Source organism: Bos taurus, chromosome 16 (genome assembly GCF_002263795.3).
Source record: "Bos taurus isolate L1 Dominette 01449 registration number 42190680 breed Hereford chromosome 16, ARS-UCD2.0, whole genome shotgun sequence".
NCBI classification, from domain to species: Eukaryota; Metazoa; Chordata; class Mammalia; order Artiodactyla; family Bovidae; genus Bos; species Bos taurus.
Window position 1 is genome coordinate 70,526,501 of NC_037343.1, and position 26,657 is coordinate 70,553,157.

At 38.9% G+C, this 26,657-nt stretch overlaps 1 protein-coding gene and 1 pseudogene across 5 annotated transcripts in view; one reads left to right on the plus strand and one right to left on the minus strand.

Moving 5' to 3' along the window:
* The window catches only part of RPS6KC1 (ribosomal protein S6 kinase C1), a 204,089-nt gene extending 177,677 nt beyond the window's left edge, over nucleotides 1-26,412 (minus strand). For 3 of the 5 annotated variants that reach the window (XM_005217371.5, XM_059875428.1, XM_059875427.1), the window contains exons 1-3: nucleotides 26,203-26,412; nucleotides 10,040-10,075; nucleotides 4,006-4,126 (exon numbers count right to left, since the gene is read on the minus strand). In XM_005217371.5, coding sequence (XP_005217428.1) covers nucleotides 4,006-4,126; nucleotides 10,040-10,075; nucleotides 26,203-26,307 — 262 coding nt within the window. In that variant the 5' untranslated portion in view covers nucleotides 26,308-26,412. Of the gene's footprint in view, nucleotides 1-4,005; nucleotides 4,127-8,406; nucleotides 8,523-10,039; nucleotides 10,076-26,202 lie in introns of all 5 variants that reach the window. The other 2 variants (XM_059875429.1, NM_001193022.2) reach the window with 2 other exon arrangements.
* On the plus strand, nucleotides 879-4,011 carry LOC101905422 (NADH dehydrogenase [ubiquinone] flavoprotein 2, mitochondrial-like; annotated as a pseudogene).
* Nucleotides 26,413-26,657: the final 245 nt, after the last annotated feature.

The following is a 26,657-nucleotide window of genomic DNA, read 5'->3' on the forward strand; positions in this document are numbered from 1 at the left end:
TTCATTCATAGTAGTCTCTTATAATCCTTTGTATTTCTGCAGCATTCATTGTAACTTCACTTCTTTACGTTTCTGATTTTATTTGAACCTTCTCTTTTTTCTTAGTGAGGCTAGCATAAGGTTTGTCAATTTTGTTTACCTTTTCAAAGAACCAGCTCTTAATTTCACTGATCTTTTCTATTGTCTTTTAAATCTTTATTTCATTTACTTCCACTGTAACTTTTCTTATGTCCTTCCTTCAACTGACTATATACTTCATTTGTTCTTTTCTTCTAGTTTCTTTAGTTTAACGTTAGATTACTAGAGATTTTCTAGTTACTTAGAGAAGGCCTGCTGCTGCTGCTGCTGCTGCTAAGTCGCTTCAGTCGTGTCCGACTCTGTGTGACCCCATAGACGGCAGACAGGAGACTCCTCCGTCCCTGGGATTCTCCAGGCAAGAGTACTGGAGTGGGTTGCCATTTCCATCCCCAATGTATGAAAATGAAAAGTGAAAGTGAAGTCGCTCAGTCGTGTCCAACTCTTAGCGACCCCATGGACTGCAGCCCACCAGGCTCCTCCGTCCATGGGATTTTCCAGGCAAGAGTACTGGAGTGGGGTTCCAAGGCCTACACTGCTATAAACTTCTGTCTTAGAATTGTGTCTTTGCTGCATCCCATAGATTCTGATATGTCATATTTCCATTTTCATTTGTCTTCATGCATTTTTTATTTCTCTTTTGATTTCTTCATTGACCAATAGTTGTTCAGTCTCCACATACTTAGGATATTTTCCAGCTTTCTTCTTATAGTTTGATCTTCTTTAAAAACGTATTTATTTGGCTGTATCGGGTCTTAGTTGCAGCATGTGGGATCTTTTCACTGCAGTGCAGTAGTTGCGACATGCAGGCTCTCGACTTGTGGTGCCGGGGTTAGTTGTCCCACAGCACGTGGGCTCTTAGTTCACCAACCAGGGACTGAACTCACAGCCGCTGCATTAGAAAGCAGATTCTTAACCACTGGACCACCAGGGAAGTCCCTAGCCAATTTTCTTAAAGAGACTGAACTTGTGTCCCAACATACAGTCTATCCTTGAAAACAATTCATGTACACTTGAGAAAAATGTGTATTTGTTGCTTTTGAATGAAATATTCTGTATATATCTGTAAGAATGGTCTAATATTTCATTTAAGGTCAATGTTTCCTTGTTGACTGTCTGTCTAGATCTATCCATTGATGTAAGTGGGATGTTCAAGTCCCCTACTATTATTGTGTTGCTGTCAATCCCTCCCTTTAGGACTGTTAATAATTGTTTTATATATTTTGGTGCTATGTCAGATGTATATATTCTTATTAATGAGTCATGTCTTCTTAATGGACTGTCCCCTTAATCATTATATAACATCCATTTTTATCTCTTGTAATTTTTTTGGCTTTAAGCCTATTTTTCTGCAGATGGTGATTATAGCCATGAAATTAAAAGACACTTACTCCTTGGAAGGAAAGTTATGACCAACCTAGACAGCATATTAAAAAGCAGAGACATTACTTTGTCAACAAAGGTCCATCTAGTCAAAGCTATGGTTTTCCCAGTAGTCATGTATGGATGTGAGAGTTGGACTGTAAAGAAAGCTGAGCGCAGAATTGATGCTTTTGAACTGTGGTGTTGGAGAAGACTTTTGAGCGTCCCTTGGACTGCAAGGAGATCCAACCGGTCCATCCTAAAAGAGATCAGTCCTGGGTGTTCATTGGAATGACTGATGTTGAAGCTGATGCTCCCATACTTTGGCCACCTGATGCGAAGAGCTGATTCATTGGAAAAGACCCTGATGCTGGGAAAGACTGAGGGCAGGAGGAGAAGGGGACGACAGAGGATGAGTTGGTTGGATGGCATCACCGACTCAATGGACGTGGGTTTGGGTGGACTCCGGGAGTTGGTGATGACAGGGAGGCCTGGCGTGCTGCGGTTCATGGGGTCGCAAAGAGTCGGACACGACTGAGCGACTGAACTGAACTGAACACATGCTTTCTTCCGGCTGACATCTGCTTGGAGTATCATCTTCCATCCCTTCCCATCCCTTCCATCCCATTGAGCCTTTATTTGTCTCTAGAGCTGAGCTGAGTATCCTAGAGGCAACAAACAGTTTTTAATCCCTCTGGTCACTCTGTTTCTTTTGAGTGAATTCAATCCATTTACATATGGGGGATTTCTGACATTTGAAGACTTAGTATTGCCATTTGTTTATCATTTTCTGGTTGCTCCATATTTTTTTTTTCTTGTTTCTACCATTTTAGTTTGGTGGGTTTTGTGATGTTTTTCTCAGTTTCCTCTTTATTATGTTTCATGTTTCTGTTCTAGATTTTACCATACTGTTTTTGTTTTATGTTTTGGTCTTTTGGCTGCAAGGCATATGGGATCCCAGCTTCCCAACCAGGGATCAAACCTGTAACCTGCACTGGAACGCAGTATTAACCCTGGACCGCCAGTGAAGCCCAATACAGCAGCAGTATTTTTAACAGCCAAAAGGTAAAAGCAATCCAAGCGTTCACTGATGGATGAAAAAATAAACAAAATGGTGGACACACACCTGATGGACTACATTCAGAAATAAGAAGGAAATTCTGATACATGCTACCACGTGGATAAATCTTGAGAAATGATGCTAAGTGAAATAAGCCAGCCACAAAAGAACAAATACTGTATGATTTTACTTATATGAGGTGCTGATCCACAGTTGGTTGAATCCATAGATGAGGAACCTGCAGATACCGAAGGTCGACTGCACTACACCAGACAAAGGACATGAGCATCCACAGACTCTGGTACCCAAAGGGGGTCCTGGACCTAGTGCCCCATAGACACTGAGGGACAGCTATGCAAGAATAAGTCAATGTCACCTTATGTTCCTACAGGGTTTTTCTATTTGCTTAATTGGTTAGAGTTTGAGTTGTTGTTCTGGTGCTGTTTTTTTCATGAAAGGGAAGAGTAAATGCACTCTGAGTTAACAAAACCACAGCAAGAACATGAAAAAACAAGTGACCCAAAAGGACTGACGTCTGTCCTGCCGTGTTCCTCTCTGTGGAATTTGAGCCCGCAAAGCTAGCCTCACCACCCAGAGGGGAAGATGTATAAGGAATCTGCATAAGACAGCTGTGCAAAATGGAGCTGGAGGAGCCTTATTTGTGCACAGAGATACTCTTGAGTATAACCCAGACACTCCATTTGACTTCATACCGGAAAATTCTAAGAGGACAGAAGCAACTATAAAAAAAAAAAAAAAAAAAAAACTAGCAGCAACACATAAGGCCATAGCTGTGCTTCCACTCCTGGATTTAGCCCAGATGGAATACATGGCTGCCCCTCTCTACATGAAAAAGGTTACAGGAAGTTCTGCAATTATCTTCAATGAAAGTATATGAAGCAGCAATTCTTTATGCAATGTACCATCCAAAGCCAGTTGTTAAGTACCATATCCAAGCCTATACTACTGTGCCTTGCATGCTTTGAAACCTGGACAGCACACTGGAGGCCATTCAGGAAGAAAGCCTGGAATAAAGGCTGGGGAGGCTACACCTGATAGAAGTAGAATGTTTAGAAGGCTGTGTAAACGCACCAATGGTTCAAGTAAATGACAGCTACTACGAGAATCTGACGCCTAAGGATACTGAAGAAATTACTGAGGAACTCGATGCTGGCAAAATCCCAAAACCGGGGCCAAGGAGTGGCTGCTTCTCACGTGCATCAGTCAGCGGCCTCACCTCTTTGACTGAAGCACCTAAGACACTTGGCTTTGGTGTGCAAGGAGGCCTTTAATTTATGTTCAACTGTAAATATATCACTGAAGAAATAAAATATGAATCTCCTATCTTAAAAAAAAAAGCCATGAGAAAACAACTTCAAGAGCTTGCGGCATAATAGCAATCATAAAGGGGCCTCTGACCTCATGGTACAGTGTTTTAGTGTTCAGTGTATATACATAATTAGCTAGTCATCACTTTTCAAAATCACAATTACAAAATAATCACTTACCAAACACGATTCCTTTAGCAAACGGAGGAAACAATTCTGAATGTCGAAATAAGTTTTTGTGAATTTGCCATAGTTCTTTGTGCAGTTTCTTAAAATCACTATATCTCTTCCATACGATTATCTAAAGAGAGAAGAAAATTAAATGTGTATCTCACAGTCAAACCATTTCGGTTCATATATCTGAACAAGAAAAAAATTTTTCATTCAAGTGCTCACAACTGTCATGCAAAGGCAAACAAAAGTGTTCTAACCAATGCAGTTACCTGTCTGAAATCAACTAATAATATTTACTTTAAAAACATAAAGCAGCAAGTCTCCCTCCAACTGTTTTGGTTTTTAAATTTCATTTTAAGCAAGCACTGTTTTCTTCATATTAGAAAAATATCCAACCTAGTACAAAAAAGGTCTGCACTACACAAAATGTCACTTAACCTCTTCAAACGTTAATTACAATTGCCCTGGAAATGAGTTAGATGTCAAAATATATATTCATCTCAAAAACAGCATGTTTACAAACACAAAATAATTTAAACAAATTTAAACATAAAGAACATACTCAGCATTTGCTTTAAAGGATAAATAATCTGAAAAATACTGAAGAAGAAATAGCTTTGTAGCAAGTAATTAACCTAAACTTTTGCATTTCATAAAATCTCAGTTAAGATAGTAATAAGATTTCTGGAGGCAAGGTAAATCCTGATCAGAATACCACTAAAATTAGGATATTTCAAAAAACAAAATAACAATCATTTAGATTATATAACACATAAAAGTAAGCTACGTTCATTAGTTTAAATTATTGTCTAAACTTATTTAGATTAAATCAAAAGGGAAAAAAAAACACTTAATAAAAAGAATTTAAAACATGGTCTTAACACTGATCCAGACCTCAGTCTCTATAGGGTAAAACTGAGTTTTAAATTCCATTATCTAGTACATTGGGCCCTTTACTTCTGAAAAATCTAATTACCTAACTTCTAACAAACTCAATAGTGTAATACTAATAAGCAAACATTAGGCCAAACAGGTAACCAAGTGTGATTTAAGAGACCTGTCAAAAAATCCACTCACTGTATATAAGAAATTCTTTGCAAAATTCTGTCATGCTATCAAAAATTTTATTATGATTACTATATGTCATATAAGAAATTCTTTGCAAAATTCTGTCATGCTATCAGAACTTCCATTATGATTACTAGATGTGATATAAGAAATTCTTCGCAAAATTCTGTCATGCTATCAAAAATTCTATTATGATTACTAAATGTGCTGCTTTTCATATAAGAGACTTGCTTTTAATTCTAGGAGACTAGTCAGACAATATGAATTAATTTAAACAAACTGCTTACTCCTGATCTTTTCTTTTATTCATTTGCATGTGTGTGTGCTCAGTCACTCAGTTGTGTCCAGCTCTTTGTGACCCCATGGACTGTAGCCTGCCAGGCTCCTCGGCCCATGGAGTTTTTCAGGCAATAATACTGGAGTGGATTACCATTTCCTCCTCCAGGGGATCTTCCCGACCCAGGGATCAAACCCACATCTCCTGCGTCTCCTGCACTGGCAGGCAGATCCTTTACCACTGAGCCACCTGGGAAGCCCTTTTTATTCATTTACTCAACAACAAAAATAGTCAACAAAGCAAATATTTTCATGAGTATACTTTATGCTAGGCACTGTGTTGGCACAAAGGACGAAGAAATAAGAAACACAGTCCCTCCTTTAAAGAGTTCTCTGTCAAATTAAGAAGAATAAGCCAACACAGTAACTGTATCACAAGACGGCATGATAAATGCTGAAAGGGGCAGCCCGAGGGTGTTGTGGAAGGAGCACCTACACAGTGTCGACTTAGGTGAGCACACCGAGGAAGTAATGGCCAGAAAAAACAAAAGAGAGGGAGACAGAAGTGATCAGGAATGAAGTACTTTAAAAGGAGAGGGAAAGGCCAAATATAACTACTAAAATTTTGGCTTTTACAACTGGATAAATGGTGGTGCTATATTCCCAAAGGTCAAGAGCCAAGGAGAAAAAAGCTGTGATGAGATAAGAATGAAGCTCAATTTTAGATATATTTTATTTAGGTGCATGTGAGGCTAAGTCTAACTGAAAATATCCAATAGACAGGTCGGGAATTCAAGAGCAAGAACCAAACAAGATGTAGTAGCTGGGGAGTCATGAGAAGAGAGGTGGAAATAACTCAGAAAAGATTTCTCAGCACTTGTTACAAGATGAGGAGTCCAGACGGCTGAATGTTGGGGGTCAGCCAGAAGTAAAAGAAGAGGAAACCAAGGACAAAGTCAGTATTGAAGCAGCTCAGCTGTGCCAGGAGACAGGACACCTGGAAGAACAGGTTTCATATGAAATGGAAACGAACAAGACAAATGCAGAGAGTAGAGCATCCACAGTTCCAGCAGAAGAGAGAGTAAATGGAACTGAGAGAGTCAAACCAACACTTGAAAAGTAAAAGGCCTCAGGACACTGAGATTACATGATTTTTTTATTTTCATATTTTGCTTCCCTGCATTTTCTAATCTTGATACATTAACATAATTCTGGTCATGGGAACACAGTGCTATTTCATATTTTTTAAATTGATCAAATTATGGTGGTACCACATCTGCCAACGGCTTAAGGGCAAAACGAGTGGTGGGCTTCTGACAATAATCTTACCTAAGGGAAGCACAATCCTTAAAGCTATTATAAATTAGACATGAGAGCTTTTCAAAAGACCACAGCTCATGGAAACAAATCTGTAGATAAAATCTGTATTCCAGTTAGGGTCATTGTCAAATAAAGTCAGGGTAACTTAAGGGCCAAAAGTTAATAATTTAATCACAATAATGATAATAATACCATGGCATATAAACCAGCAGATAGTCTTTCAGAGCAAAAATTAGGAAACCTGTTTTTCTTCATTATGTCCTAATTTATTCATTCACATATTCACTCACATATTCTCAACACTATAGAAGTGAAATGCCCAAGAGCAAATAAAAACCCTCAAAAAATGCAGGAAACCAAAGCATCTCCAAATGTCACAAGCCACTGCCTCCTTTTCTTCTCACTCCTTTTAAGCTTGGACATTTCTAAAGATCTTCAAAATGGAAAAGTGAACAAAAGCACACCTCCACTGTATCAGCGAGTATCGACGTCTATAACTGGACTATACAAAGCAGCCAAATGGCAAACAAAATATTTCCTCTAATAATCAATTGTTTCCTATTGGGAAAAAAAATTATAATAACACTTTTTACTCTACTGATTCAACTCTGTAGAAATATCCTATTCATTAAAGTTACCTCTGCATAAAATTTCTCAATTAAATATTCCTCGATTAAAAATTCAGTGACAACCATAACAGACTACAAAGAAAAGCTTAATTTTCATTAAAAACATTTCCTTAGATTTTTTTTACATAAAATGAATGCTTTCTATACAGATAATTTCTCTTAACAATACCAAAAAAACTTTAGATCTTTTACAAAACCACTCAATTAACTTTCTCCTTTTTACTCTCAAATAATATTTAAAACTTGCTGGATCAAATTTTCCTACAATGTCACCATCATACTACCTGCTTATGAATTTTCTTTCCTCCCCCTTTAAAGAGCCTTTTCTTTCCCGACACATTTCTGAATGTGCTCAAATAGTTTTTCTAAAACTGTTTTATTTATGAAATGACTTAACAGTGAGAGACTTCTGATACACAGAAAGTTCTATTTTGGTTCTCCTTTCCCAGATTTCCCCAGTGAAATAGACAGACACAGAGCTACAGGTTACTTCTTTACATCCTACAAGTGTGTGTGCTCTAGAGAACCTACTGGACAAAAGGTCACATTAACTGTTGCTGTCCCCCCTCCAGAGTGACCCGTGCTGCTCTTACTAAATGAAAATTTAGAGGGAATGTTTAAAGATAAAAAGGAAAACCATCCTGGATAATTTTAAATTATTGACTCTATGCAAGTATTCTGGCCTACTTAGAAAGAAAACATAACTATCTGGTAGCATGTGCCAAGGTGTGTGTGTGTGAGTGAGAAAAAGAGCTAAATCTCCCCAATTTTCTAAGCATAGCTTATTATTAGTCTTATATTTGATTAGACAAATAGTACATCTACTGATCTTCAACAGCTCTGGTGAAACATAAGTAAATTCTAAGTGAATCAGTTAACAGAGAAAGAAAGTGAGAAGAAAAGAAACGGAAACAAATTCTACGTAGTAAATTCCTTTCCTAAGTAAGAATTTCAATGTTTAAATGAAATAACACATGGGAAGCTAAAAAATGTTGTTATAACTTCAAGGTTATTCTATCCTTCAAGAAATCAGCTAGACAGAAGACATTCTTTTTAAGATTTTATATCATTTTTAACAAAGGACCATGCAATCATCTAACTAAAGCACACTTACAAGAGTTTCTGATGAATGGTTCACCAACAGTTGTTATTATAAAAGAGTTTTCCCCCAAAAAGGATTAAGGAAATGGCAGAGAGTATGTTCATGGATAGGTTGGCTCAGGATTCTCCCTGGAAAAGGGGAACATCAAGCTACAAACTACAGCACAGCAATCAGACAATGTATTCAAAGGAAACAACCCATTTTCAATTCTAACAGATGTAAGTTTTCAGAAGCAGAAAAGCCTGGTATTGACTTTTCTTTTTTTTGGTATTGACTATTAATTCAACAGAATTAACAGAATTCTAAGGAATAGTTCATACTAATGAACTGACACTTAAATAGGAAGAGTACTCTCTTAATCAAAGGTACAAGTTATTCTCAATGCCATTTTGAAAGGATATAGATATATATAAATATAGTCTTCCAAAATAACAATATTTTCTTCCTGGCTATCAGGGGGGCAGGGAGTGAGGTTAAAACTCCTAAGGAAAACAGTATGGAATCTTTTTAAAATGTGTCTTTTATCAAACTTTTTTTTTTACTCTTTTTAACAACAGGACAAAAACAAGTACCACATTAGATATAGCAAGAAGCAGTAATACATAAAAGTTAAAATATTATCGAAACATGTTCAAACCAACCAGAACCAATCAATTTAAATCTATGAATCAAGACAGGTATGTTTGGTAAGGAGTAAGTGGGGCTTGTGGTTAAATAGATAATACATAGCCCACCCGAAGACATTAAAATGCAATTAGGAAAAAAAGTCTTGCAGAATAAAGACTTAACAAATTACAACATCTGTTTTAAACACTTTAATAGGAAGAAAAAATATATAGACTATACATATCCTTCTAGTCCTACTATAAACAAGGACCAAAATGAAAGTAAACTTAAAAATGTTAAAAGACGTTAACTCCTCAGTTAGGATTCCTAAAGGTATATAACAAGGACAAAGTAATTACAAATAGAGAAGTCTACAGTTCTAAGCAAAACTATAACAAGCTGGTATCATTTTAAAAAGAGGGAATTAGTCTGCAAAAGAACTACATACAAAATTCTAAAAAGAAGCAATTTTCCAGGATGTCAACACGCCAAGTCAATATAAAAATGGAAGTAGAGAAGGAGGTTCGGGAGGGAAGGGATGTATGTATACGAACAGCTGATTCACTCTGTTGTACAGCAGAGACTAACACAACACTGTAAAGCAATTCTATGCCAATAAAAAAACTGCAAGTACAGAGAAACCCATAATTTATTACGCTCTTTAAAATTAATACAAGTTACCAAATAGTCTCTTTTTTATTTTTTTTTCTTTACCACACAGGCATCATAATTTTCAAATCAACAGGGGCCCTTAACTAGTACTGAAATCTTATGAGTGGCAATTATCAGAAAAGTTATCACATTATTAAATAGCACTATAATTCCTGAAATTTTTATTTATATACCTTAATACCTACTGAAACTTAACATTTACTTAATAGGTCTGAAATGAGATACTTCAGTTACTGTTCAGTGAATTGAAGACAATTTCCAAACATACAAAGACTGACATACAAATAACTGCTTCCTCAATGAAGCATTTAATTAAATTTTTGTCAAAATGCATAAAATAAAATTTTCATATGGATAAACATGTTACCTCCTGGACATCCTCTGGATTTCTTCGTGAAACAACCTAAAACAAAGAGAACACAGAAATATCTAATCATTATCAAATCTACTTTACACTTGCATGATTACTTTCAACAGCATTTGTATGAAAAATTCAATTTGCTGAAAGAAATCATTTGAAACACATACTAAAAAATGAAAACAAAAAGGCAACTAAAATAAAGTCCACATGCTAATGTTCATGTACTATTACACTCACAAGAGAATGCCTCATCCTTTTATTCTTACTCGACAATTCTAACAGCTCATCTATCTCCCTTCCCAGGCTACATATAAATCAGAAGCATAAAAAGGCAGCTGCACCTCAGCAAAGTAAACAAAGGGACAGCTCTGTATTATTTCTTCTTTTTTATTTTTCTTTTTCTCTGTATTATTTCTTACACCCATATATAAATCTACAATTAGCTTAATAAAGAAACAAAAGTAACCTGTTAAAAAAAAAATGTATACACATCACTCACTGACAAATAACCCTATCATTATTGCCTGAGCCTGGAGGGTGGGGTTGAATTCTTTCAGACTTCTCTAATGACAAAAGCCAAAAAGTCTACCACCATGTACAAAGAATTCCTCACAAAGTGTACAAAAAGCAGGCTGGGTGCTTAAATCATCAAATGCATTGCAGAGTGATGCAGGGAAAATCTCATATTAGATACATAATATCCTCTGCTGCTGCTGCTGCTGCTAAGTCGCATCAGTTGTGTCCATCTCTGTGTGACCCCATAGATGGAAGCCCACCAGGCTCCGCAGTCCCTGGGATTCTCCAGGCAAAAGCACTGGAGTGGGTTGCCATTTCCTTCTCCAATGCATGAAAGGGAAAAGTGAAAGTGAAGTCGCTCAGTCGTGTCCGACTCTTCGCGACCCCATGGACTGCAGCCCACCAGGCTCCTCCATCCATGGGATTTTCCAGGCAAGAGTACTGGAGTGGGGTGCCATACCCTCTATGCAAATATAAAAGTCATAAACTTGATGCTACAATATGTATTCTGAAGAAACAAACAAAAAAATAGATCAAACATATTAAAACGGCGCCTGCAGATGAGAGGAAGAAAAGTCTTTGATGACAGGTGACAATACTATAACTGCAGATTATGATCCATTCAACACCACACTACTCCTAAGGTCCAAAACAAGAAGTATGCTGAAGTCACAGAAACCTGGGTTCAAACTGCAGTTCCTCCACTCACGGGCTCGAGGGGCTCTATGGAAGGAGGGTAATACTCTCTGGCCGGCTGTAGTCGACAGCGAATATGGAGACACAAAAACTCCATGATTTAAAAGTTATCTTTCTCTTACTAGGGAATTTAAGTACCTTAAACGATCCCACACGACAAGTCCGAAAGAAAAGGTTTCCAATTTCTTGCCACTCTACTCTCCAACTCTCAGGATATAAAATTTGGTGAAATCTCTTAGCCATTTTCATTAATTGAGAATAATGCTCTCCAACAGTACTTTCTCTGATGATGGAAGGAAATATCCCCTATTGCCACTGTTCAACACAGTAGCCCCTGGCCACATGCACATGTGGCTCCTAAGCGCTGGAAATATGGCTACGGCAACTGAAGAACAGTAATTTTATTTCATTTAAATTAATTTAAATTAAAATAAAAGTAGCCACATATGACTAATGGCTACCATATTAAACAACACAGATCTACAGTAAGAGGTTAGAACAGGTAACTAACAACAACATATTATTCAAAAACTGGAGTTTAACTATTACTTTCAAATTCCACCCCCTAAAAAATGTCCACCTTTCCAAAAGCATGGTGTTTCACATAACTAAATGATTTAACTTTACCTCCTATAAATATAAATTTGCTTCCTAAAAATATAAGAACATATTTTTATAAAATGTGCTAAAGAGAAGTTAGATAATCAATCCACTAATATCGACCCACCAAAAGTAAATCAACATATGATCACTGGCAATAAGATTTATGTACCTTACTATTCTAAACAATACTTTAACACATGCAGATGATCTTTCTGGGACAAAAGAAATTATTTTCCTGCTTGGTGTATGTAGTAGAAATATCACATTTTAGATTCTCCTCAGGTAAGCTGTTCCTGGAAATCAAATATATGTGTACTGCATCATCAAAAATATATTAGCCATTCCCTAACAACAACCACAATTTAAAAACAGTTTCGTCAGAAATAACCAATCTGGGGCTTCCCTGGTGGCTCAGTGGTGAAGAATCCGCCTGCCAATGCCGGAGACACGGGTTCAGTCCCTGATCCGAGAAGGTCCCACATGCCACAGAGCAGCTAAGCCCATGCGCCACAACCACGGAGCCCACACTCTAGACCCCACGCTCCACAGGAGAAGCCGCCGCAGTGAGAAGCCTGTGCACCGCGCCTGGACAGCAGACCCTACTCTCTACAACTAGAGAAAAGCCCACGCAGCAACGAGGACCCAGCACAGCCAAAAATAAGTTTTTTGTAAAGTTGGTTTAAAAAAGGAAAGAAATGATCAATCTGGGACTTCCCTTGTGGCCCAGTGGCTAAGACTCCTCACACCCAATGCAAGGGGCCAAGTTTAATCCCTGATCAAGGGAACTAGATCCCACATGCCGCAACTAAAAGACCCACATGTCTCAACCAAGACCTGGGGCAGCCAAATAAATAAATAAAAATTTAAAAAAAAGAAAGAAAGAACCAACCTGATTATGACTCCTCATCCACACCCTTTGTTGGCTCATGGATTTCTGCTATGTGGCTATGATAGCAAGCAAAAGAAAGTCCCTGCCTTCACACCTCCCAAAGCTTACAGTCTGGTGGCAGACGGTAGTTGCTAAGCAACAAGTTAAGAATGGCTGCACCTCCAATGTTTTCATGGCAAGTCATTCATAGTTATTATAGAAAAGCAAAACTTAAGTACTCAAACTAAGTGGAGATCTTTAATTTTAAGCTCTCAAAAAGAACTTCTCCTCATCCTCACATACTTCTCATATGAAGAGGCAAGAGTTGAGAAAATTAGGTCAAAAGTTACTTCCTGAGCATTCTATCCTCTTCCCAAACAGCATAAAAAAGCTTAGTGAAAAGCATGTCTGGCAAGTAGAGGGCTATACTTGCTTGATTCTTGTTCCTTGCTGGTTCTTTTGCTTCTCTTTTGTAGGTTTTCCTTCCTCCTTCTACCTTCAACTTTTCAGTATTGAGAGAGAAAGTCTGAATCTGTGTTAATACTGTTCAAGGCACTGACTGTACTAGGCAAGTGGGAGGGGAAAAAAAAAAAACCTTGACTTCATACATTTACATTTGCACAGCATTTTATATCAATCTTTCATTTTATTCCCTCAACAACCTGTGAATTATGCAGAAGTGGTTATTATGAGTCCCCCTTTTACCCCACAAGGAAACAAGGTCCAGAAACTTGTATAAGGTCACATGGCTTTTCACCTTCAGATATGGAATTAGAACTCGGATTTTCTGATTCTTGATTCAGTACTCTTTCCACCGTAGTCTATTGCAAAGGTCCCCAACCTTTTTGGCACCAAGGACCGGTTTTGTTAAAGACAATTTTTCTACAGATGGGGGTGGGGGGGTGGGCTTGGGGATGACTCAAAAGCATTACACTTACTCTGCACTTTATTTCTATTATTATTACATCAGCTCCACCCTCTGATCATCAGGCATTAGATCCTGCTCTACTGTATCCTTCAATTTACCTGCAGTATTTTCTGCAATAACTTTACTTAACTCCAGAACATCCTGCACCATTAGGTTTTATTTACTCTTATTCATTCAACAAATATCAGTGCCTACTCTGTTAATAGGTAGAGTAGTATAACAGTGAATACACTGGGTATGATTCTTAATAACATTAGAAAAATATAATCACTTGCTAAATACATTACCAAGTTCAACCACTTGGTACCCCACTATAAGGATTCAGTATTCCCATGTGTGCAAACTCACTTAAATGAGTTAATAATCTGTCCTCTGAAATGAAAACCAAAAACCACAATGGGTTGGAATGACATGGTGGTGGTGGTTTAGTCGCTCAGTCGTCTCCGACTCTTGAGACTCCATGGACTGTAGCCTGCCAGTCTCCAGTCTTCTCTGTCCGTGGGATTCTCCAGGTGAGAATACTGGAGTGGGTTCACGTTCCCTTCTCCAGAGAATCTTCCCAACCCAGAAATCGAACCCAGGTCTCCTGCACTGCAGGAAGATTCTTAATTGGCTGAGCTATCAGGGAAACCCCCTCATGGAATAGCATGAATTGAGCCCAAATGTCCTTTAAGGGTAACTCTTTCTAACTATGTAATTCTCTTCAGCAGGACTACAAAACTGACAAAAATAAATAAATAAAAATATCAGAAATCTGAGGGAAAAAATATGATCATACTGAAAATGAACAAAATTGAACCCTCAAATCCAGAAGATTTCTATAACTTTTAACATTGTGTTAACAATTATCTTAATAAGTAGTCAATTCCAAAACAAAAATACTGTAAATTCAGGGACTTCCCTGATGGTACAGCGGTAAGAATCGCGTGCCAATGCCAGGGACATGGGTTCGATCCCTGATCCCAGAAGATTCCACATACCAGGGAGCAACTAAGCCCACGCACCACAATACTGAGCCGAGTGCTCTAGAGCCCAAGAGCCTCAACTACTGAGCTGCCATGCTGCAACTACTGAAGCCCTCATGCCTAGAGCCTGTGCTCAAAAAAAAGAGAAGCCGTTGCAACAAGAAACCTGTGTACTGCAACAGAGTAGCCCCCACTCACCACAGCTAGAAAAAGCCTGCTCACAGCAACAAAGACCCAGCATGGCCAAAAATAAATAACTAAATTATATTTTTAAAAATACTGTAAATTCACCCTGGTGTAGGTTGCTAGCATTCAGTAATTTTTTTTTCTGGGTGAATTTCAATATTTTGTTATACAATTCCAGAAAAGTTAGAATTTAAAGCAGTGATTCTTTTCATTTAAAGTTCATAAATTTCCATGGCAAGCATAGACTATCACCAGCTCAGTAAGTACTATAGATATCATGAAGACCCTTTTGCTATAGAGAATTCTATCACCAAGTCATCTTGAAAATTATTATCTAAAGCAGTGCTTGATAAACTGTGCTGCATGGAATACAAATATTCTTTAAATCACCTATTTTAAAGGGCTTAATGATCAATTCAGTTTACTTTCGTTTAAAAAAAAAATTTTTTTTTACAGCAGAATTTCTCAAGGCCTCAAGGCCTCTCAACATTATTATACCTGGTAAATTTCCGAAGGAAAAACAAATAGTATTTCCCAAGGTCATTTCTTCACCCAACTATTTATGCAACACCTATTACTGATAAAATTTGGAACACGACTGGGAAATGCTACTGCAACATTTGTAGTCCATTTGCCTCAATTAATCCCAACAGCAAGTTCTGAATTTAGGGAAACAGGGACTCACAGTAAAGGTTAACTATCTCTTACTATGCTAAGAAATTAAATATTTTATTACATTTAATCAACACAACAATCTTGCCTGCTAAGATGAGATAACCAAGGCCCAGGGGAACATATTAGCACTAATCAGATTCATCAGTAATACACAGGACCAGGTCTCACAACCCTCTGGTTCTAAACAAAGTGCTCTTTCCAGGACATAACTAAATTGACCCTCCTAGAGATTAAAATTCCAAGTAACAGCCCTAATGCCAGTCCAACTCTTTGCAACCCCATGAATTGCAGCACGCCAGGCATCCCTGTCCGTCACCAACTCCTGGAGTTCACTCAAAGTCATGTCCATCAAGTTGGTGATGCCATCCAGCCATCTCATCCTCTGTCATCCCCTTCTCCTCCTGCCCTCAATCCCTCCCAGCATCAGAGTCTTTTCCAGTGAGTCAACTCTTCGCATGAGGTGGCCAAAGTATTGGAGTTTCAGCTTTAGCATCAGTCCTTCCAATGAACACCCAGGACTGATCACCCTTAGGATGGACTGGTTGGATCTCCTTGCAGTCCAAGGGTCTCTCAAGAGTCTTCTCCAAGACCACAGTTCAAAAGCATCAATTCTTTGGCGCTCAGCTTTCTTCACAGTCCAACTCTCACATCCATACATGACCACAGGAAAAACCATAGCCTTGACTAGACGGACCTTTGTTGGCAAAGTAATGTCTCTGCTTTTTAACATGCTATCTAGGTTGGTCATAACTTTCCTTCCAAGGAGTAAGCGTCTTTTAATTTCATGGCTGCAATCACCATCTGCAGTGACCCTGGAGCCCAAAAAAATAAAGTCTGACACTATTTCCACTGTTTCCCCATCTATTTCCCATGAAGTGATGGGACCGGATGCCATGATCTTCATTTTCTGAATGTTGAGCTTTAAGCCAACTTTTTCACTCTCCTCTTTCACTTTCATCAGGAGACTTTTTAGTTCCTCTTCACTTTCTGCCATAAGGGTGGTGTCATCTGCATATCTGAGGTTATTGATATTTCTCCCGGCAATCTTGATTCCAGCTTGTGCTTCCTCCAGCCCAGCGTTTCTCATGATGTACTCTGCATTTAGGTCCTCTAAATTCTTCCCAGTGCTAACTTCTTTTATCTACTTCTTACCAAGTTATTACCTAGTTTCCTTAAGGAGCCTTCCCGGGAGCTCAGCTGGTAAAGAATCTGCATGAAGCGAAGAAGACCCCGGTTCTATTCCTGGGTTGGGAAGATTCCCCGGAGAAGGAAATGGCAACCTACTCCAGTATTCTTGTCTGGAAAATCCTAGGGCCAGAGGAGCCTTTCAGGCTACAGTCCATGGGTCACAAGAGTCGGACACGACTTAGTGACTAGTTTCCTCAATAGTCAAAGTCAAAAGCACTCTTATCTAATTATCATGATAATGATTTAAAATCAATCTCTTAACTTGAATACACAAAAGAATTGTCATCTTCATAAGATTAAGAGACAGCTACTGGAAAACAAAACTACAAAATTTATTCAATCTAACCGTTATAGTTCCTACCAAAAATGATCACAAAATAAGTCCCTTTGGAAACAAACAGAATCATAATATGATTTATAGTCATATAATCATAATTTATACCACAAATTTAAACAGGAATTTTAAAAAGCTACTTTTATGAGCAATTTATAATAATCAGGTCTCCTGACGGCCACTTCACTATCAGTATTCAGCTGCTAGTTCAGGGCAGAAACAGAGGTAAGAGGATAAAATATTAACAAAAGTAACATATTGTTTAAAAAACTGTCATGACACAAATAATCAAACTCAATGAAAAACAGAGACATGCCCCACACATTTTATTTCTCAAAGATATGACTTTCCAAATGTAGAAGAGAAAAAATAAGGTATACAGAAATGTAAGGCTACACTATACTGAACATTTCCCATTATGGTGATTAGGCAAACCAAACGGAACATCCATCTGTGTAATGCACGCAATCCTGACTTTCAGACATTTGACTTTCACAAAATCCACCTTCATGGAAACATACTGACATCTTTAAACTGCATTTCATACACACACACACACACACACACACACACACACACTCTGGCAAGAGGAACAGCGACCTCAAAGCGCCCAGCTCACACAGGCAAGCATCCCCTACCAAACTCAACCCCCCTCCCCCTCCCCCTCCATCATCTGCATCTCAGCTCCTCCCCCTCTTTTCCCTGCAGAGCTGCAGGTGTCACTGGTTGGCAAGGATACCTGGGTTGGTTAATCACTTGCCAGCCAGGTAGTCAGGACCCAAGAGACAGCACCTGCACAAACCATAATTGGATATTTTACAATATTTTTTTTTAGTACTCTGAAAAGAGAGAAGTCCCATTAAGATAGATAAGTCAATGGGGAAAATTTTAGACATTCAACTTTCTAGTAATTTCTTATGATAGTAATATGTTGAAAGTAAGAAATATTTTCTACATTATTAAAATCCCAAAATCTATAGGAGAATAAAGAAACTAACAACAAGTTACTTTTGTATACTCAATAAACACTTGCTAAAGTTACTTTTCTCACTTCAAATTCTCTCAATTATTATAGCACTACTCTAAGGTAAACTACTTTCCAATCAAAGTTCAAGGAAAATAAAAATCCGTAATGTTAGTTAACATAGGGACTTCCTTGGCAGTCCAGTGGTTAAGACTTTGCCTTCCAATGCAGCGAATGAGAGTGTGATATCTGGTCCTGGGAGCTAAGATACCACATGCTTCACAGACAAAACACCAAAACATAAAACAGAAGCAAAAATGTAACAAAGTCAATAAACACTAAAAATTGGTCCACATCCAAAAAAAAAAGTCTTTGCGGCAAAAATAAAAGTTATAGCGGCAAGTTACCTTGGTATACTCAATACATGTTTTGCTAAAGTTGCTTTTCTCACTTCAGATTCTACCAATTATTATAATACTATTGCTGTTTTTTAGTTGTGAAGGTGTACCCAACTCTTTTGCCATCCCATGGACTATAGTCCACCAGGCTCCTCTGTCCGAGGGATTTCCCAGACAAGAATATTGGAGTGAGTTGCCATTATCTTCTACAGGGGATCTTCCCAACCCAGGGACAGAACCTGGGTTCGATCTCCTGCATTGGCAGGTGGATTCTTTACCACTGAGACAGCAGGGAAACAACTATTTTCCAATCAAAATTCAAAGAAAGTAAAAATTCTTAATGTTAAAGTTAATGTACTGAGTTCCTGGAGGTCTAGTGGCTAGGACTCCACATTTTGAACACAGGGGGTGCAGGTTCAATCCCTAGTCAGGGAACTAATATCTGCAAACCCTGGGGTGAGGCCAAAAAAAGAGTTTATGTAAAAATCTTTAATATTAAAATGTTAATATCTGAGCATATAAGTCATCAATAAACAAGATGAAAACAGGAATGGTTTATATTTTTTAAAACCTGGTGTCAACAAAGAGATTTTATTAGATACAGCACTAAAAGCCCATTTTTCCTCCATAAAAGAAAAATATGATAACTTAGACTTCACCAAAATTAAAAATTTTTACTTTGTGAAAGACATTGTTAAAGAGAATGAAAAGATATGCTACATACTGGGAGGAAACACTTGCAAACTACATATCTGACAAAAAACTTACATTCAAAAAAGAACTATCAAAAGTCAACAATAAAACAAACCCACTGAAAAAACTAGACAAAAGAGGATGATTCTCTTTATAAAATGCCCTCAAAAGGACAGAAGTATAGAAGAAGAGAGCAGAACAGTAGCTGCTACGGACTAAGAGGTGGGAGAAGAGTGTAAAACAAGGAAAGCAGAGGGAGATTTTGAGGCTGATGGGAACTGTTCTGCTTCCTGATCATGACAAAGGATATGTGAATCCATTCATGTGTAAAGATTCATAAAATTACACAACAAAATATCAATTATACTGTATGTTAATTTAAAAGATAACAGAAAGGAAAACACTGCCTCTTTCCAGCCTTCTCTAAAGTCCCTACTATATCCAGGCTGTGTTAGGCACTAAAAATAGGTTAGAAAGACAGTTTGCCCTCACTCAGAGGAAGCAAACAAGTACAATAAGGTAAAGGCTTTAACGGAAGGATATATTAGGTTGGTGAAAAAGTACTTGTAGTTTCTGATGGTGAACCTTAAATCATTGTAACCAGGCTCAAACACATCTTTGTTAATTAAAATAGGAACCATTGCAATCAACAAATTTCTGCCAGTGAGAAATAAGTTTATTTCCTTAGCATAAAAATCTGTGCTTCGAGATTCAATGAACTCTTGGAAAGCATTTTCTGCCTCCTACTGGTTGTGAAAGCGTTTTCCCTGTAAAAAGTTGTCAAGATGTTTGAAGTGGTAGTTGTTTGGCAAGAGGTCAGGTGAATGTGGAGGATGAAGCAAACCTTCGTAGTCCAAATCATTCAACTTTTGAAGTGTTGGTTTGTGACATGCAGTTGGTCACTGTCGTGGAGAAGAATTGGGCCCATGCTGTTGACTAATGCTGGTTGCCGGCGCTGCAGTTTTTGGTACATCTCATCGATCTGCTGAGCATACTTCTCAGACGTAATGGTTTGGCAGGGATTCAGAAAGCTGTAGTGGATCAGGGTGGCAGCAGACCACAAATCAGTGACTATGACCCTTTTTCTGGTGCAAATTTGGCTTTGAGAAGTGCTTTGGAGCTTCTCCCCAGTCCAACCACTGAGCTGGTCACTACCAGCTGTCGTATAAAACACACTTTTCATTGCACGTCACAATCCAACTGAGAAATGGTTCATTGTTATTTCACAGAATAAGCAAAGACAACACTTCAAAATGACTATTTTTTTTAATTTTTGGTCAGCTCTTGAGGCACCCACTTATTGAGTTTTTTCACCTTTGCAATTTGCTTAAAATGCCAAACAATCATAGAATGGTCAATGTTGAGTTCTTCAGCAACTTCTCGTGTAGTCGTAGAGGATCAGCTTCGATGATTGCGGTCAATTAGTCATTGTCAACTTCTGATGGCTGGGCACTATGCTCCTCATCTCCAAAGCTCTCATCTCCTTTGCAAAATTTCTTGAATCACCACTGCACTGTATGTTCATTAACAGTTCCTAGGCCAAATGTGTTGTTGATGTTGTGAGTTGTCTCCGCTGCTTTATTACCGACTTTGAACTCAAATGAGAAAATTATTAGAATGCGCTTTTTGTCTAACATCATTTCCCTAGTCTAAAATAAATATAAAATAAACAGCTAGCTCAGACAGTAGAGAATCTGCCTGCAATGCAGAAGACCTGGGTTGGATCCCTGGGTCAGAAAGATCCCCTGGAGAAAGGAATTGCAATCCACTCCAGTAATCTTGCCTGGAAAATCCCATGGACAGAGGAGCCTGGTGGTCTATAGACCGTGGGGTCACAAAGAACTAAACACGACTGAGCGACTAACTTCACTTTCACTAAGTCATTAACAAGAAAACATAAAACAAGAAAGGTCATTCAAATGATGTGTCACATAACCACATTTATCTAAGAATGTATTCCAATATCAAACAGCAAAGTTCAACAACGCAAACCATAAATACTTTTGCACCAACCTAATACAATACACAGAGTTCTCCGTTTAAGAAAGGCTTTCTCTAGAACACAGGGCAGGAGAGGTCACTTGAGACTAGCAGCAATTGCCAGGGAAAAATGGAAGCGCATTCCAGACTGAGAAGGCCACATCTAACAGAGAGGCAAGGAAGCATGCTTCCCAGTGGTAAAGAATTCGCCTGCCAATGCAGGAGACACAGGAGACGTAGATGCGTGTTCAATCCCTGGGTTGGGCAGATCTGGAGGAGGAAATGGCAATCCACTCCAATATTCTTGCCTGGAAAATCCCATGGACAGAGGAGCCTGGTTGGCTACAGCCCACAGGATCGCAGAGAGTCAGATACAGCAGAGCACACACACATGTGCACACACACACAAGAAAAACTCAGTGTACCAGCACACTTAGGAGACTACAGATAATTATCTTTCCAAGCACAAGCAGCCCATACAACAATGTGGTCAGGAACTGAAAACAGGTTTCCTCCAAGCAATATAAATCGTGCTTGAATTTGAAGCTTTGGAAGAGGCAATTTTCAGATTCAAGTCAAGCTGAGTACTGCTATTCATATTTGCATCTATCACTTTAGTAAACTACAGTATACCCACAGCCTCTAATAAAGTGTGCTTAGGAACTCAGCATCGCACTGGGATTAAAAGCACTCTGACAGACTACCAGGGTTCAAATCTAAACTCTACCACTTGTTTGTTTCGTGAGCCTCGGCAAGTTATTTAACATTTAGGTGCTTCAATTTCCTCACGTGAGAATGTGAGAATAATAATGGCACCTACTCACTGCACTGCTATAAAAAATGTGCTAATTTATATAACGTGCTCAGAACAGAGCTTGACTCACACTAAGCACCGCAGAAGTGTGTGCTATTAATACTCAACAAATGTTAGCTATGTAAAATAGACTTATGTATTCTGATAGTTTGAAAACAAACCCAAATTATGTGCAAGACCTGCACACTAAAAACTGGAAAATATTGCTCAAATAAAAGAGCTAAATAAATGGAAAATTTGTGCTCATGGATTAGAAGATTCAATATTATTTAAAGACATCAATTCTAAAACTGATCTACAATCAATGTGCGTGCACGCGTGCTCAATCGCTTCAGTTGTGTCCAACTCTTTGGGACCTTACGGACTGTAGCCCTCCAGGCTCCTTGGTCCAAGGGATTCTCCAGGCAAGAATACTGGAGTTGGTTGCTAAGCCCTCCTCCAGGGGCTCTTACTGACCCAGGGATCAAACCTGTATAGCCTTTGGCTCTTGCATTGCAAATGATTTCTTTACAACTGAGCCGCCAGCCACCAGGAAAGCCCCACATTCTCAATGTAACTCCAATCAAAATCTGAGTAGGCATGTTTGCAGTTTAATAAGCTGATTCCAAAGTTTTTCTAAAAATGCAAACAATCTAGAATAGCCAAAACAATTTTGAGAAAGAAAGAGGACTAAGACTATCGGATTTCAGCTTAGTATAAAGGTATAATAAGGCCGTGTGCTATCAAGAGAAATAAAAGCCCACATTCATTGAGACTTGTATATAAATGTTCACAGTAGCTGTATTTAAAAGAGCCAAAAACTGGAAACAACTCAAATGTCCATCAACCCAAATGCGGATGGATTAACTGTAGTATAACCATACAAGGGGATGTGCGTGCATGCTCAATCGCTTCAGTCAGGTCCAACTCTTTGGATCCTATGTAGGGACTATAGACCGCCAGGCTCCTCTGTCCATGGGATTCTCCAGGCAAGAATACCGGAATGAGTTGTCATGCCCTCCTCTAAAGAATCTTCCCAACCCAGGGATCAAATCCACGTCTCCTGCTCTCCTGCACTGCAGCTGAATTCTCTACCACTGACCCAACAGAGAAGCCCACAAGGGAATACTGGCCAGCAATAAAGGAGAATAAAAATACACAATATAGATGAATCTCAAATAAGCCTGCTGAGTTAAAGAAGCCAGATCCCTCCTCCACAAAAAAGCACAGTACAACAGAAAGCTGACAGGCGGCTGCCCAGGGACAGGGGGTGGGGAGAGGGAACTGACTGCAAAGGAGCATGAGGGAACTCCTGCAGTGATGACCGTCGTGGTGGTGGTTACACAACTACAGACACGTGTCAAAACTCGCCAAACTGTACACTTAAAATTGGTGAATCTTACTGTATATAAATTATGCCTCAATAGAAAGAAAGTCATAAGGCAGTATTGTCTTTTAAAAATAGAAACAAGATTTTCTTTCCATATTCATGAAAGAATACAGGCAAGAATTACTATTTACTTAATACTGTTAAGAAATCTATATTACCTTATACAAATTTTGTAAACTTTAGCATGATGAAACAACCAAAAATACTATGTGAATGATTCTTTTACACCTATGTCTCCTTTAACTAAACAATCAAGGGAAATCTACAAAAGAACTTTCTAATGCTGAACAGAAGTACTTATTCAAGATGAAAATTAACGAGCAACATAGGATTTAACTAGGAAATCCGTTAGCAAGCTTGTAACTGGTCATAAGGTTATCTAAGCCTGCCAGCTTCCAGAGAACTGGGGGAAAAAAAAGTATAAAGGAGATTTAAGAACATGAAACAGCTCTTATGCCAACCAAAACTTAACAGTGGTAATTCCAATGATTCTATTCTTACATAAAGAACCTTGCAAGAATCAAGAATATAGAGATTGTTCCCTAAAAATATAAGTCAGTCAGTAATAGGAAACATAAAGGGACATTTTTATCTCACAAAGTTCTGTCAGGGGAGCACTACTTACCTGATTAATTCTCCTGAGGTAAGATGTTTTTCTCTTTAAGTCTCAAAAAATAACAAATAATTTACTTATATTTTATACTATGAAGCTTTTTAAAGTATATCTCTTTATTAATCCTCAATCTTTAAAATTAGAAAACAATATCTGTACTATAAGCAATAAATGAGGACACAAATATTTACAAGGAGAAAAAAAGACAAGTGTAAGCAATTTCCAGTTAAATAACCACAGCAATAACTAATATGCATATTACATGGATCTGGTTAGACCGGCAATGTGCTACTTTATCTTCTAATTGATGTTGTCATATGTTAGTTTACCACTTTAAAAAAGATATTTAAGATCTCAACTAGATTAACCAACCCTTTTGTAAAGTAAGACTACAAGTAATAATCATATTCAGTTTCTTATTCAAGTTCTACACACATTCACATATTCCTTCTACCTGCAGTGCCCTTTCCACTTCTCCCACCCATCTAGATTCTTCCCATCTCTCACCACCTATCTTAATTGGTACATGTTCCCTGATCCCTTGAGCCAGAAACTCTGTATTGTGAAACCCCATAGCTCTTTCCTATAGTCTTTTATAGCATTTAACACTTTCTACCTTGCACTATACTTCAAGTACAGTAAACCATCTTCTACTGGGAGTATCGTTGAAAAGAAGGTCCACACTTTATGCTGCCTGGTAACCCTCAGAGCTCATAGTACCTGAAACTAAACATTCAGTAAATGTGCTACCTAAAACACAGAGGAAAACAATAATTTTAGGCACTCTGTGCCCCACAATGCCTTGGGAGATACAAACGGAAATAAACATCAATGATAGTGACCTGCTCTGAATCTGAGAGACACAGACAAGCAAACACATTAATACAATATATTATAACTGTGATAAGTGTTACAATAGGAGATGAACAGGGTGCTCTGAGGGGAACATTAGAGTTAGGGCATTAAGTATGTTGAAAATTGTTCTAATTTCACAAACTATATTAGGAAACCAAGTCTAGGTTTCTGAAGGACCAAAAGAAGCTTTCAAGGGGGCTATAGTAAGAGCACCCTTAATCTTGAAATTTTTTCTTAAGCTGAAACTAACACTCCACCTATATAACAACCTTACTTGCAAACACAGAGTAACAATTTTCTCTGTATTCTTGGTACAACCCTCTGCAATAACCAGGCCTGGTCTTACTACAATTTACACAAATTTGCCCATCCTATCCTCTTACACTTGTCTGAACTGTGCACCAACTCCAAAAAGCACATGCCACTCCCATGCCCCAAACTCTGCGGATCTAAATCTATTTAACCTCTAAGGTTCTTTTCAAGGCCCACTTCCTGATCTATCACCCAAGAGTACTACATCCCCCAAACGTATACTGTAATATTACTATCTGTACCTCTCTTTTTTTAACAATTAATGATGAAGTTAATTCTTAAACATTTTTTTTTACAACTTAAACAGAATTGACCTCATACCCCAGATATGCTACTTCCTTGCAACGTGAAGCTGGGCCAGCTACGACACTTTCTTGAACCATAGTTTCCTCTTCATTAAAATTAGGATTTAACTGGGTGATGTGTACATATGCCTAACACACACATACATTCATACTACATATAATACGTCACATAAATATGTAAATTTAATACTAATTTGTATTTAATATTAATATTTAATTTTATTACTCTTATTTCAAGGAGGAAGATGCAAACTCTAAAACTCGAGCAATCAAACATGAACAAAGTGGGTCCTAAAAACTGTATCAATTAGTCAATGTAAAGGAGCCTCACAACTTTCAAATGTGCCCTCAAGACAACTCACACAAGACACCCTCAGCAGAATTTCTCATGTCTCCTACGGAAAGCCACGAAAAATTCAGAGGCGAAAAGACACAACCAGTTACAGAGGTCCTAGGATGGTGGCCCTACCACTGACATACTTCCCAAGGGTTTATCTGCCTCTGTGCAACCCAGAAGGAAGGGAAGAAATATCCTCTATTATATAAGTCAAATAGTACATCAATTTAACATTTTTTTAAAAAACCTGCATTATCCCTAGGAGACAAGCAAAACCACTTCTGCATATTTCAGCCTCGGAAGAGAAAGTCCAAGCGGGATGGGGCTGAGTCATCTATTAAAGATCATCAACGCCTGCCCCACCCTGGAATGGGGACACTGTTGAGACCATTTCCAGCGCGATCCGGGACTTGGTACGCTCTGCCCCTACCGCATCCTTTTTAAAGTCCCCACCTCGGGCGCCTGTCCCAGCACTAGGCGCAACCTGGCATCCGGCATCCCCACACCAGGGTCCACGCCTGTCTCTCGTCCCTGGTCAGACTCCGACCCCCGTCCGGCAACTGCACTCACCCGGGCGGTGACCTTATACACCGTGTAGCCCCTCGGGTGTCGCTGGGGCTCGGTGACAGTGTAGAATCGGGCCAGATCGGCACCCCGCTCGCGGGGAGAGGTCATCCTCCCGCCGCCTCTGCCGCCGCCGCCTGCCGGGGATCATCAGTGCAACCCGGCGCCGCCGCGGTTCTCTGAAGCAGCGGCCAGGCGGCGAGGGGGCGGTGGCTCATCGGCGGCGCCTCCGCCGCTGGGCTCTGCTTCCGGGGTCGCGGAAAAGCTTCCGGGTCAGACCCGGGCTCCAGTCCTGGGAGGGAGACTCCACTTGAGACCCGGACCCGCATCGCCGGCCTGAGCCTGGCAAGTGAACGAGGATCAGGCAATGGCACCGCCCGCCACGAGACGGAGGGATACCCCAGCCTAGTATCTTCTTTCCTTCCCTATTGGCCGCCCATTGGTTTAAATACCCACAACCC